A 14,382-nucleotide genomic window follows, 5' to 3' on the forward strand; every position below is an offset into this window, starting at 1 on the left:
CAATGGGTAAAGAACTGCAAAGAGGCAGACAGGTTCAGTGTCAGGGAGGACCAAGTGGCTCTGCCTGAGACAGGCTCTGCCACCTGCAATGAGGCCCTTTGTACAGCTCACCTCGGATGTTTGGTGACCACGTGCCCCAACCTAAAGGACTACTGGGTCACAGGAAGTATAATAAATGTTTGTGAACTATGTTAATAGACCAAGGCCAGGGCAAATTATACTGTTTGGGGAATTATTTCTTTTGAGTTACAGCCGTAATTTTAGTTTTTCTTTTTTACCAAAATATGTTCACTTTTGCTTCTCATTTTTTTCAATTTAAAAAAATATTTAATTCTGGGGGCAGCCAGGTGGCACAGTGAGTAGAGTGCCAGCCCTGGAGTCAGGAGGACCTGAGTTCAGATCCGGCCTGAGACACTTAACAGAAAACAAAACAAAACAAAACAAAAACTAGCTGTGTGACCTTGGGCAAGTTACTTAACCCCAATTGCCCTCCAAAAAGCAAAAAAATAAAAATAAAAGTAAATTCTGTATAAAGTCTATACCATAGGAAAATTTACATCTGCAAACCAATGATATCTAAGCTGTGGATATAAGATATGTATCAGAAAAATAATTTGTTGAACTATTAGACTATTTATCAGAATGAAGAAAATATAAAAGGCCAGGAAAAGAAATATTGGTCTGGAGAGGGTTAAATGTCAAAAATGAAACTTTGGAGTCTTTCTGAATGGAAGAACATTTAACAGCATAAACCCATTATTTTCCTTTTGCAACTTTTAACTGATCTTTTGGCTTTGACATTATATTCATTTCCTAAGATAAGCTCCTTACTCAAACCTAACTTTAAAATAAAAAATTCAAAACAGGAAAAAAAACCCAATTCAGAATGGAAAATGAAAATGCAAACTCTTGTCTCTTCTTCTTAGTCAGGCTGACTCATTCATTCGATAAACACCTCGTTAAGTGGCTGCTCCACAGTGCCCACATGGATCTCGGTAAGCTGGGGAGAGCGGGAAAGGCAGAGGCAGCAGCCCCCGCTCCTCAGGAGCTCCCAGTCCGAAGGGGCAGACACAACCAAGCAAACAAGCCGGAGCCTGCCATGCTGGGGGATGAGTCAGTCACTGCACCTGACGTTATTACTGTTCTTGCCGCTGACACTACTGTAACCACCATCACCCAGCCTGACCCTGCTCCCTTCACACTCTGGGCCACTCGGTCTCCCCACACTTCTCTGGGTTCATGACTTCTGACAGTAGAATGACAATTCACCCCCATTCACATACCACACAGCCATTCCCCAATCAAGGACATCTCCTCTGATTCTAATTCTTTGTGAGTACAAAGAGGTGCTGCTCTAAATGTCATGTTTATGGGACTTCTTTTTTCAATCACCAACTTCCTGCGGTATGTGCCTAGAGGCAGCAAGAGGTGCAGAGTGCTGGGCTGGGAGGCAGGAAGACCTGAGTTCAGATCCAGTCTCAGACACTTCTAGCTGCATGACCCTGGGCAAGCTATTGAACCTCTGTTTGCCTCAGTTTCCTCAGCTGTAAAACAAGGATATTATAACACTGCCTATGTGGCTAGATCACCATGAGGACTGAATGAGGTGTTTGTGAAGTGCTTACCATATTAAATGCCCTCCCTCCCTCGGAGTCACAAGACATGGACATTTTCACTAGTTCTTGGCCTAACTCCGAACTGTTTGCAGGAACGGCTGGACCAACCATCTACGGGGCCATCAATAGTGTGAGGCTGTGCCTCTCTTTCCATCCAACACCAACAATTCCCATCTTTTGTCAACTTGGTCCATTTACTGGGTACGGTCAAGCTGTAACCAACACTTCAGGGCTGCGTTGCCTTGCATTTCTGACTACTGACTTAGAACACATTTCTTGTGGTTATTAACAGTTTGTAATTCTTCTGAGAGGAAGATATCCTTCGATCACTAACTCTTGGTCAAATATACCTGAGTCGTCTGGAAATCAGATTCTTGTCAAGAGATATTTGATATAAAGATTTTTTTCCTCCAAGTGACTACTCCCCTTATAATGCTAGTTATATTGATTTGATTCATGTAAAAGCTTTTAATTTTCAGTTTCATATATTCTAAATAATCTGCTTTATCTTGTTCATCCTGTTTGGTCAAGAATTCTCCCCTTTGTTATAGCTAGATGCAAGATACCTATTCTGATTCCTTTTTTTTGGGGGGGGGGGTGCAACTTTTAATGTATGGTATAAGCTACCGGCCTAATCTTAATTTCTGCCAAATGCTTTCCAGTCTTCCTGGCAATTTTGTACAGAGAGGTGGTTCTTTTCCCAGTAATCCGTGTTCTTGAATTTGTTAAACACTGGAAACCCTCCTCTTTAAATAGTAGATTATCTCGATATAGCTCCCCCTCTCTCTCTCACTTACATGTATCCAGCAACCTGACTAACTGAAACAATGCTGAGAAGCAAGAGGAGGCAAGGTGTTTGGGAGGCCCCCGCAGAAGACCCCAAGTCCATCACAACAGCCCTGTTACAGCCGACATGTTCAAGGCTGCCTAAGATTGCCAAAAGCACTTACACCAGAGGAGCCCAGCGAGGCGAGCTCACGTACCTTATTCACAACAGGGTTCCTCACACCCTCATTCACATAGTTCTAAGAGGCTTAGCAAACTGAATTCTGAGGAAGAGGAGGGGAGGGGAAGGAAGGGATGAGGGTTTAAAGTGTCACCCTAAGCGCAGTGAGACGTGACAGCCAAGAGCAAGGGAAACCACGGAAACAACAGAAAAACCACAAAAAGCGAACCTGAACCCAGAAACTCTAGCATGAGGGGTCATTCTACGTGGCCTACCCATCTTTTAGAAACAGATACAACAAACGTGACTTCCTTCACAAAGCTGCAATCGAAAAATATTTATAATGTCTCCTCTGTTTGAGGAGAGAGGCAGTGTGGTCTATGAAGATAACGAGGCAGTTTCAGAGAACAGGAAAGAACTGAACTCAAGCCCCACCTTGGGCACATCCTGGCTGTGTGACCCTGGACAAGAGAAACTGCAAAGGAGGCTGTACAAGATGCTGTACAAGAGGCACAAGGAGACAAAGATACACAAGGACATTTCTCCCCCTGAAGCTGACACTCTACTGAGAAAGTGGACAGAGCATAGCAGGAAACAGGACAAGTACAAAGATAAGCACAATAATACAAAGCTAGGTGGGGCGAGGGCAAAGGACGGGTGCAAAGTAATCTGGGAAAATCTGGAGAAAGAAAAGACACGTACCTTTCTCTCCCTGGGGAGCTGAGGGAAAGCTTCTCAGACCAAGGCCCAAAAGAAGAAGACTGAAAAGAAGACATGAGGAGGGAGTTCCCCCCCAGGGACAGGGAACTGGCAGGAGAGAGCTGACCGTTCAATGTGGGCAGAATGTGCACAAAGGGGGCTAAGTGAAACGAGGCTTGGAAAGCCTGGCGGAGGCCTTAACTCCTGGACTAAAAGGTCCTCTAGGCAACAGAGGACACACAACATGAGTGCTCATGGGATCATTCTGGTAGCTGTGTGGAAGATGGCCTGGTATGGGGAGAGACGAAGGGTTACCAACCAGTGAATGGGATGCAGAAAGACGCTCAACTTCACACTGTCCTCAGCCTCTGCCCTCCTTGTCCCACTGTTCACTGACAGGTTATGGCCAATCAACCAAACCCAGATTCAAGGCCACCTACCAATTCCACTCCTACACAAGAACAGCTGAACATGGAGAAGGAAGTCAGAAAATCATGATGAAGTGACATGCGGTCTACTCTCAAGCAGGCCTTCACAGCTGCACCCCAAAACTCAGACTAGCTATGACCAACATTCTTCTCTACTTTCAACATTTGTGGAAGCTTCCTCTTCTCTCCTCCAGCCTCCACAATGATCCCCTCTCCTTCACTCTCAGTGACACTTGACCTCATATTGGCTAAGAAAACTGAGGCTCCCTTTCTTGAATTTCCTCTTCTTGCTTCATGTCCAACTATGAACTCTTTATCAATTCTCTCTTCTCTTCAACTCCATAACTCAAACCGCTTTGACCTCGTGCCCTACCCTCTCTTCTTCTCCTCCCTGATGAAGAGGTGGTCCTTCTTCTTGCCAAGGCCCAGCCCTCTACTGGAGCCTTTGATCCCATCCCTTCTGATCTTCTCCATAAACTCACCTCTTCAACTAGTCCCACCTTCACCCTAATTTCCAGTCTCTCCTTACCCACTGATCCCTTCCCTAGAGCTTAAGAGAAATACCCACATCCTCTCTATCCTTAAACTTTTATTTGGTACTCCCTCTTGAACTGTCACCCTACAGCTCTCCTCCCTTTCAGCACAAACTCCTAGAGAAATCTGGTTAATCAATCTCCTGGCCTTCACTTTCTCACCTCCAGTCACTTCTCAACCCGGCCGTGACCTGACTTCAGACCATATCATCACTGTATAGAAGCTGCTCCTTCCAAGCAGTATGTGGCAGCCGTTCCCCCACCCTTGCAGACACCCTCTCCTTCTGGGGTTTCTATGCTCCTGGTTCTCCTCCCACCACTGGGGCCCCTCCCTCTCAGCCTCTTGGGCTGGGTCATGATCCACATCTTACCTCCCATGCACGAACCTACACCCAACACTCTTTTCTCTCCACATGTCTCTCAATGACGTAATCAATCTCCATGGATTCAGATTTCTTAAATATTTGGTATCACTCTCTCCTCTGACCTCTAGCCCCATATCCCCACTGCTTTTTGGACAGACAATACAGTCTGCATAAACTAAGCACCCCCTATGTTGCAGCAGTGGTGCTGGGGATACAAATAAGAAAAAAAGATCCTTGCCCTCAAGGAACTTCCAGTCTAATGGGGGAAGATAGCACAAAGGGAGTGAGAGGGCAGGAGCTGGGAGAATCCCCAGCAGGGGGAAGACGGTGGAGTTAGAACCGAGCAGTGAAGCTGGTGATGCTTCTGAGCCCTCGGTGAACAGAGGCTTTGGGAAGAGCTGTTCTGTCCGTCTTTCAGCCCTCTGATTAGAGGCCAGAGGCAGCAGAGGGTCCTGATGAGGTGGGAGAACCAGAGCTGAGGAGCTCTCCAGGCAATGGTTTCCAGGATGGGGAGTAGCATGAGAATGGTGAAGTCAAAGCCGCGCAGCCAAAGGGGTGACCCCCAGCACCTCAAAATCAGCACAGAGAGACCACCTTTGCCCCTAAAGCCCTCCCTCCTCGCTGACGTCCTGACTTCTGTGTTGGCACCACCACCGTGGCTGCCAGCCAGACTCACACGGTCACAGCCCACACCCCATCAGCTGTCAGGCATCCAATTCTGCCTCCCTAACAGCCTGAACCTGTCCTCTTCTGTTCACTCACCCTGTCACCTCCTTCTCTCCCGTGTACTTTCTGAACAGCCTCTTAGCTGGTGTGCTGGCATCTGGGCCCTTCTTGCCCACAGCAGTCCCACTGATACTCCTGAAGCACAGGCAGACCAGCTCACTTCCCGGGCCCAGGAGGCTCTAATGCCCTCCTCCTCCACCCCGCCTCTAGGCTAGAACAGAACAGCCTTCCCCACGAAGCTGCAGCCTACCTGGCAAGTTTCCTGCACACTCCTCTCTTCATTCGCTCTCAGGATCCTCTCTGCCAGGCCCTGCCCTTCTCTGGCCTCACCATCAGCTATTCCCTGGGCCTGGAACGACCTCACCTTCCTCATATCATATCCCTGGTTCCTTTCAAAGCTCAGCACAAGTTCCAGAGCCTACAGAAAATCAAGTTCTTTCCTATCAGAGGTTCCCAGAGTGGGTGATACCATCCCCTGATGGGGCACTGGAACGATGCGGGGGAAGGGGGGGAGCAGTAGTAACCTTGGGTGCAACTGAGGAGCACTAAATAAAAATAAGGGGAAAGTGGAAGCATAAGGAAAAAAGAGAAGAAAATTTTGAAAAGTCATTTGTGGGGTGGCTAGGTGGCACAGTGAATAGAGCACCAGCCCTGGAGTCAGGAGGACCTGGGTTCGGATTCAGCCTCAGACACACTTAACACAAAAACTAGCCATGTGACCTTGGGCAAGTCACTTAACCACAATTGCCCTCCAAAAAGCAAAAAAAAAAAAGAAGTCATTTGTACCTGTTTCATCTGTTGTATAACAAAGTTAAAGTTGTGGTGATTATGTTATTTTTCAAATAAACACACAAAATGCAAGTTATAACTAATCAGTGGTCAAGTCCACTGACAGTTCTTAACAAGCAAGTGTGGGCAGGCGATTGGGTCACATAACGACTTGTGTACAATATGATGCTATATGGTTACTTGACACAATACTGGGTCATCAAAATTTCAATGCAGGAAAAAAACACCAAATTTATAATAAATTATTAAATTCAAGACACGTCATTTAAAAAAAATTATGTATTTTTTTGAAATGACACAAATTTCCAAAAAAAGTTAAAGGGTTAAAGAAAGAAGATTTCGGGGGTTGGGGTGGGCGGCAGGCCAAATAAGTCTGGGAACCTTTGCCCTACATAGTCAGCAAGATTTTCTGTGAAGGTGCTGCCCTCCTCACCCACCCCCATCCCCAGCACAATGTAAAGCTGCTTGAGGGCCTTTGATCAATCACTTAAGTATTTATTCATTGAGTATCTACTATATGCCAGGCAGCAGAGCTACAAAGAACAAACCAACCTCCAATCTTAGAGTTGACCTTATATGCGTACACACAGAGTAAATATAAGGAGAATAAATCCAAGGAAGGATAGGGAGGAGAGATAATCAGAACTGATTCATGAAGAAGATGGTGCTTGAGCTGGCCTCTGGAAAGGAAGAGAGAAACTCTTGGAGGTAGAGGAGAGAAGGAAGCGCATCCTGAGCACTGGAGTGCTGCCGGGAGGAACGAATGGGAGACCCTGTCAAGATCATAAAAGCAGGAATAAAAGGCTGGATGAGGGGCTGGAAAGACAGGAGTTTACACTTTATTCTAGAGGCCAAGGGAACCACTAAACATGAATGAATGGCAGAGCAATCTGGCAAGATCTGCACATTGAAGACAATGATTTTGGCAGTCTTGTGGAGCATGGGCTGGAGAGGAGATAAGGCGGGAGACAAATTAGGAGTCCATTGGAATAATCCAGGTGGGTACTAATGAGGGCCTGAATGAAGGTGGTGGCTGTGTGACTGGAGAGAAGGGGAGAGAAATGACAGAACAGCAGGACTCTGAGGCAGAAAAAGCAGATTTTGGCAACCGTGGAATGAAAGAGGGGTGAGAGTCAAGGACCACAGCAAGGCTGAGACCCTGGGAGCCTAGTGAGAATACAGAAAGAAGCAGGTTTGGAAGAGAAAAGAGTTTAGGGTAACGAGCTCTATTCACACTTGCTGATTGTGAGATGTCTCTGGACCACCCAGTTTGAAATGACAACAAACAGCTGAGAAACTCATGGGGAGAGGTTAGGGCTAGATATACAGATCTGGGCCTTATCCACAGAGAGATGATCATTAAAGTCACTGAAGCTGATGAGGTCACCCACAAAGAGCCAAGTCAAGCCATTCAGCATTTATTAGGCACTTACTATATGCCAGGCATGGAATACAAGTCCAAGCAGGAGGAAGGAAGGTGACATACTAAGGGCAGAAGAGGGCAGAGGGAGGTAAGATGAAACCAGCTGGAGGCAGGGGCCTTGTAGACAAGTCTGGATGGAGAATCAGAGAGAGAAGAGGTGTAGCCACGGTTAGGGCGCAGATGCAGACAATGAGCCAGCAAAAGAGACTGAGAAGAGGAGGCCGGGAAGGTGGGAGAACCATGACACAGCCATGGCACAAAACCTGGAGAGGAGAGCCTGAGGTATAGGTGAAGGGAGCGAAAGTGCCTCGAGGTGAGAGAAGCAGGGAGGCAGGAAGGCCAGGGGTGGGGAATTGGGAGGGGGACACGGTATAAGAAAGCTGGAAAGGGCAAAGGGGCAGAATAAGGAAGCAGGTGGGGAGGTGGGGGAGGAGGAATAGGATTTGCACAATACCAGGTAGGGCTCAGAATCACCAGAATAGGGAAAGCATAGGGGGCAGGAGTAAGCCATCCATGAAGGAAGGAGACCAGGCCAAGAACCAGTGGATAAGCATGAAAGAGGCAGGGACTTAGGCTCAAGGCCCAGGACTAGGTCGGAGCAGGCAGAGGTATGGCCTTGGGGAATCTAGACAGAAAGCAGGAATTGGCAGCATGAGGTGGGTCAGCAAAGGCCTCCAGGAGCACTGGGGAAGCCAAGAGGACGGAAAGCAGGTGGTCTAGAAGCAAGGATGACACAGGGCTCCCTGGGAAGTCTTACCTAGTCTAGGGGTCCCTCTTGCACCTTACAGGATGCTCTGCAGGCTGCTAAGAAAAACACCAGAGTCCCCCCACCTCACTGAGCTCTAGGGACGTGATGCACTGAACACAGCAGAGTCACTGGTGTTCGTAACAATGACTCTAAGTCATCCAGAAAAGGTTAGTTATGTTGCCTGTCCTCTGTTTCAGAAGACAAGGAAGTGATTCATGATCCATTTTTGAAAGGTTTTCATCAAAAGTGTTTAAACTAAAAGCTACTTGGGTATTTAAAGGGTGAGAATTTGAGTTGTGTGGAAAACTTCCATTACGTGCAACAGCCCTTTTTCTTTTTCTTTTTTTTTTAAGCAATTGGGGGCAAGTAACTTGCTCAAGGTTACACGGCCCGGTGTTTCTGGGTGGGTGCTAAGTGTCGGAGCCTGGATTCGATCCCCAGGTCATCCTGACACTGGAGCTGGTGCTCTTACTCGCTGTGCTACCTGGCCTCCCCAACAGCCCTTTATCCACTGTCATGGGAGCCAGCGCTGCAGATGGTTCTACTCATTCCCAACTGGGCGCCTTCCACGTAGCAGGCCCCTCATTTCTGGGCCCAGCTCTGCAGGCCTAGACTACAAGACCACTGTCAAGCTCCTATCCCTGTCTTCCACGGATGCTTTTAATTAGAACAAGTTTCAAAACAACAAGTTGCCAAAATTAAATCAACCAATGGCTGAAACATTCCAAGGTGAGATGCTGTCATATCAATGCACTCTCCTCCCCCACCATCAAAAGCCCATCCATCCAACAAATGTGGTGCTTGCTAACTGAACCATGTGATTAATATTTGTATTTATATTTGGAGGTTAATTGTCTCTTTATGCCTCGGGATTCATTGAGTCTATATCATTCAAGCAGCTGACATACTATAATGAGTGCATTTGTTTCCAACTACTTTCCATATGTTAATGAGCTCACTTCACTTTCCCTTCCATCCTTAAGTCATGCAGGCCAACAATCCTCACAAGGAAACAAAGGGCCACTAATTCACTCTAATGGGAAGAAGGCCCAGGTCAGAAGCAACCTAAAGGGGCATTTGAAAGGCACTCATTTTCACTGGATTTCCGTGACACTCCTGTGACCTCGCCAGAGCAGAGACGATCACCCTTCGCTCCAAATGAGGACATTCTGTGCACGTGGACCAAGGCTACCTAGTTAGAAAGTGACGAAGCCAAGACTTCTGGACACCAGCTTCAAAATACTTTCCACCACATCCGATGGTACCTCATTAAATCACAGAAAATACAATTCACCTTAGGTCCACATTATCTAAGAATGCATCAAATACAAGTCACCAGCCTACACAGAATTAACTAACATACTCTTCAACTAAAGAATTAATAAGGGAAATCCTTAAATTCTTAAACCAGGGGTGGAGAGCCTGCAGCCTTGAGTCTACATGTAGCCTAGAGGCTACAGGTGCCCCACCCCCGTTAAACCCTAGGTTAGAGAAAAACTACTCATTCTGGACGAGGCTCTCTTTACTTCTGAGACACAGATAAGTCACTGTGAGCTTTTTCCTGAATAAGAATCATGTATACTGCTTCTAAATATGTATAAATTCCTAATTACTAGAATCCAAATTTATGGGATTTTCTTTCAGTAAAAGCTACTTAATGAGACACCTGCTGTTCCCTGGGAAAGGGATTTTTTTTTTCCTGGACAGGTGGCTTCTGCATGCAGGTTCTGATCATTTGTTGTCTAAAATCTATGCTAAGAAAATCCAGCCTTTCAGACAGGTGCCCTTCAAACAGAAGAGGTCTCCTTGCAGGTTTCAGTCTAGTTATAGCTGAAGAAAAAGTCACGCTGAAAAGAAACTGGAGGCAGAGCCAGGTTGTGTACGGATTTAATGAAAGTGACAGCAGCCGCTTCAGCACTGGCAGGAGGACATTGATTGAAGGGACACGCTTTTCCAATTACTAACGTTCTTCTTAATCAAAGCATAAAAGGAAGTGTGTTTGGTGGAAGCAAACCCCTCTTTTGTTTTCTGAATCACTAACTTCTCAGGGAATTGTTATACTTATGCCATCAACTGTCAGGTAAAGCCCCCAAATTCCCAGCCTCCATCTGCCACAGACCATCTGGGTGACTCGGGGCAGGTCACCTGGCTCTAAATTCTTGCTTGGGATTTCTCACCTGTGATGGGAACAGGAGCCCTGCAAGTCCTGAGAATACTTAATGAATGTAGCCCTCAGCTACCAGATGAATAAATGGACTTAAGCACCTTTGTTGCTGTGACTGAAAAAAACTTGTTCTTTTTTTTAAAAAATTCATTCTATGTATATATTTTTACTTGTATGTCATCTTCATTTCCTGCTACATCACTCCTCAGAGGGCTATCCCTTGTATCAAAGAATACAAAGTTTAGTCAAACTAACCAGCGTATCAGCTGAGCTGGCCAGCAACACTAGCCATCCACATGCTCAGGCACTGAGGGACAGGAACACTTCCCCATCTCCTCTCTCAGAATGCCGCTCTGACCTCTTCACACACATCACACCTAATGGCTGGCAGCAGTCTGCCCCATTCACATGCCACGAATGGGGAGCTGCTCTCCAGTGGACAGCTCTGCTTCTTGGCTTTGCCACTGTATAACAAGCTGCTCTCATTACATGGGAGCTTTCTTCCTGTCTTTGATGCCCTTGGGTGCAGGCTCAGCACTGGGCCCTCTGGGCCAATGGATACGAGGGACTTTAGTCACTTTCTCAGTATAATTCCAAACTGCTTTCTGGAAAGGCTGGATCCACCACTAATAAATACACTGCTCTCCCAGGCCTCCTACAGCCCATCCACTATTAACTCTTCCATCTTTTGTCTCATGCATTTATATTTCAATAACAGAGGCAAACCTAGGTGGCACAGAGAATAAAGCACTGAAACTGGCATCAGGAAGACCAGAGTTCAAATCTAGCCCCAGGCAGGGACTTAGGAGTTATGTGACCCTGAGCAAGTGACTTCACTGCTATCTTAGTTTCTTCATCTGTAAAATGGGGAGATCAGCACCTACTCCCAGGACTGCTGTGAGGCACAGATGAGCCTGCTTACATCTGTAAGGTGCCTGGCAAACCTTAATGCATCACAGAAGTGCTAATTATCATGACAATTACTACCATTATAAGAAGCTAATCCTGCTTCCTGCTCCCACCCCAGCAAGCTGAGAAATCAGGAATTTCCCTGGGAGAGTGGGAAGGACACCGAGTGCCTGTGGCCATCAATGGCCGTAACCTTGGAGAAGTCAGTAAAAATTTCTCTAACTTCCAAGGCCAAGAATATGAAGTGAGAAGGGTCCATTAAATAGCATCCGACATTCTAGATCCAGAATTCTGTGATTGTTTCTTTTCTAATCAATGTCACAGGGCTCTTAGAGGCCTCACCTGTACTGCGAAGCAAAGACCAAATAAAAGAACTGGAAAGACCATTGCCCTGAACATCCATCATGGAACCCCACCTCTTGAGACACACTGTGATGCCAGGTAAGGAAATGGAGGAAGCAAAGGGAAGAAGCAGGGCAGCTTCTGTTTTACAAGGACCTTTCCCTTGAAGGGAGATACAATGAAAGCTGGCTTGTCTCCTCTGCTGGGTCCTTCAGATAAAAGAAAGAGGAAGAGGGGGCCCTCACTGCTGCCCCAGCAGAGCTCCAGTACAGTTATCATTAATGGACATGGACAAGCCAAGCATCTCCCCAGTGCCCAATGGACAAACTCTCTACAAAAACAGACTCACAACACTGAAATCAGCAGGTAAAGGGATGCTGGGTGGGGGGGTCAAAACTCCTGGCTTCCAATAATTATGCAAAGTAACTTGCACAAATCACTCAGTCCCTCAGGCCTCAGGGTCTGCCTTGGCTGGCTCCAGGGTAGGCCGGCCATGGCCTGCCACCCATTTCTGTACAGCCCAGGAGCTAAGAACAGCCTTCACAATTTTAAATAAAGCTGTACTGCATTTAAAAATATATAAACTGTTCTTAGCTTTCTGGCAGCCATGCAAAAACAGGCCAGGCAGCAGACCTGGAGTTGGCCAGCCTCTGACCTCACTGATCTTTAAAGCCCCTTCCACCTCTGAGATATCCAGATATGAGTGAGTGCAGCAAACACTGGCTATGCATCCCCAGAGGGCAAGGCATCGTCTGATCCTTCAACAGATTCACAAGGTGTGGCAATCCTGTCTTGGGAAAAATGGTGAGATGGCCTTCCAAAAGGAGAGCACAGTGCGTAATGGATTGGTTTCTAATAGCCTTCAACAGAAGGAAAAATGGGTTGTCTTATGAAAATAATCAAGGCAAGCACAATGTCTGGGGTTCTCCTAATAAATATGAGAAGATGGGTACGGACTGAACTGGAGTAACAATAAGCAGCAACACTAATATAAATGAAGAAGGTGGCCAGAGCCAGACACATTTCAGGTGGGGGCCTAGAGGGGCACGGGGCTCCAGATACAAGGAGGCCCAGCTGCTATGGCAGGTGGTGCTATGGAGCCCTTGTGTTTCACTGGAAAGGAAGGTTTAATAGGGGAGCCTCCTTAACTGGGGTGTAAAAAGAGAAGGCATCAATGGCCTTAGAAACAAGCCAGCTCCCTCCCCCACAGCAGGCATCCCCGTCCCAGGTTCAGAACCACAGGGAGAACAGCTTACCTTGGCCTGGACTGCATAGGAAGCCAGGAGCACTGACGCCTCAGGAGGGCAATAGATCTTCTCATCGAGAATCTGTTTCTTCACCTACACAGAGCACCAAGAGAAACATGAGAAGAAATACACGATGGCTGTGGCAGATAGCGTGGCTCCTTCTGACAAGGCCTGCCCAAACCAGGCCCGGACTGATTCTTCTGACTTGGGATATGAGTCTTTGTGACAGAGGCCAGGATTCTGCAGAGTGGATTCGCTGTCCATAAGAAGTCAGTATTAAGAAGAGGGTTCATCTTCACCTCGTCACAGGCTGAATAAGCAAAAACGAGGTCTTCACTAAAATCGGAAGATGCCAGGCTGAAGCTGGAACCCTGTGCTACCAGACTAGGTCAGAGCTAAACCCAAAACCTCCAAAGAAGCAGCTGTGCCGGGAGCTCCCGCTAGGCCCTGCTGAGTGTGAGCACAGGATGAGAGCCGGCCCTTTCAATCAGCTCCCTCTCGGGAAAGTGGACACAGCAGAGCCTGACCGTTACACTTTGTGGGCTCCCAAGCCCAGCAAACAGAGCTCTCAGGCCTTAATGCTGAACTGACATGGCAGACACCCAAAATGAAGCTCTGCTGACTGGGGTAAGAAGCCCCCAAATCCATCACGAGGCTCGCTCGATCAGGACTTCATACTGCCACGCCCAACAGGCGTCCCAGTGCACACTGCAGTTCAGTCCTCCTCCAGACACTCAGGATGCGCCATGAGGACACTTGGGAGGAAGCCATACTGTGTCTGTGCACCATTTCCAAGTACTTTTAAGGGAGCCATTTAACACTCATGCCCAGTCAATGGTTGCATGGCAATCAATCCCACTCAAGATTTCTTCCCAAGTTTTAAAGCTGTCTGCCTTCTTTGAGTAAAAACTAAAACCCAGATGCTTCCAAATGCAGGAAGAAGAGTCCCATTCTATCTTTTTATCCCATGGCTTAGCAGGAGAGGAGGGGAGGGGAGATATTATACATATGAAAGGCTAAACCTCAACTGTCAGTCCCTGACGTCTCCCCCTCCCCCTGTCTCTCCTTTGTCTCTCTTCTCTGTCCCCTCACCTTCCCCATCTATCTGGAACTCATGTTCAGGAGGCCTTCTATCTGGCTGCCTTGCAGGGTGGTCTTCACACACGTTTCATTCTGGTTCTACATCAATCCGTGTAGATCCCTTCTCTGAGGTGGCACCAGACAGGAAGAGCCCCTTGGCAAAATCAGACCAGGACCCAATACGGCACCACCACACCCCCCCTTCGCTTAGGGCAAAATCTCTTCAAAGCCCCTCAGTGACAATGAGTGAGACTGAGAGTGACAATGTGGGGAAGGAAGGCAGGAGATGTGGGCCAGAAGTGCCCCAAAGGACAAGGCCTGGGCAGGTTTAGATCAACACCAAGACCATGAGCATGCCAGGTCTACC

At 47.3% G+C, this 14,382-nt stretch overlaps 1 protein-coding gene across 6 annotated transcripts in view; it reads right to left on the reverse strand.

Annotated features, from left to right (window-relative positions):
* Nucleotides 1-14,382, reverse strand: part of NF2 (NF2, moesin-ezrin-radixin like (MERLIN) tumor suppressor) — a 128,175-nt gene that overhangs the window by 57,630 nt on the left and 56,163 nt on the right. For all 6 annotated transcript variants that reach the window (XM_069081608.1, XM_069081609.1, XM_069081607.1 and 3 more), the window contains exon 4: nucleotides 12,945-13,028. In XM_069081608.1, coding sequence (XP_068937709.1) covers nucleotides 12,945-13,028 — 84 coding nt within the window. The remainder of the gene's footprint in view (nucleotides 1-12,944; nucleotides 13,029-14,382) is intronic.

Source organism: Petaurus breviceps, unplaced genomic scaffold (assembly GCF_028583685.1).
Source record: "Petaurus breviceps papuanus isolate PSGF00001 unplaced genomic scaffold, PetGlider_PUasm1.0 99, whole genome shotgun sequence".
Lineage (NCBI taxonomy): Eukaryota > Metazoa > Chordata > Mammalia > Diprotodontia > Petauridae > Petaurus > Petaurus breviceps.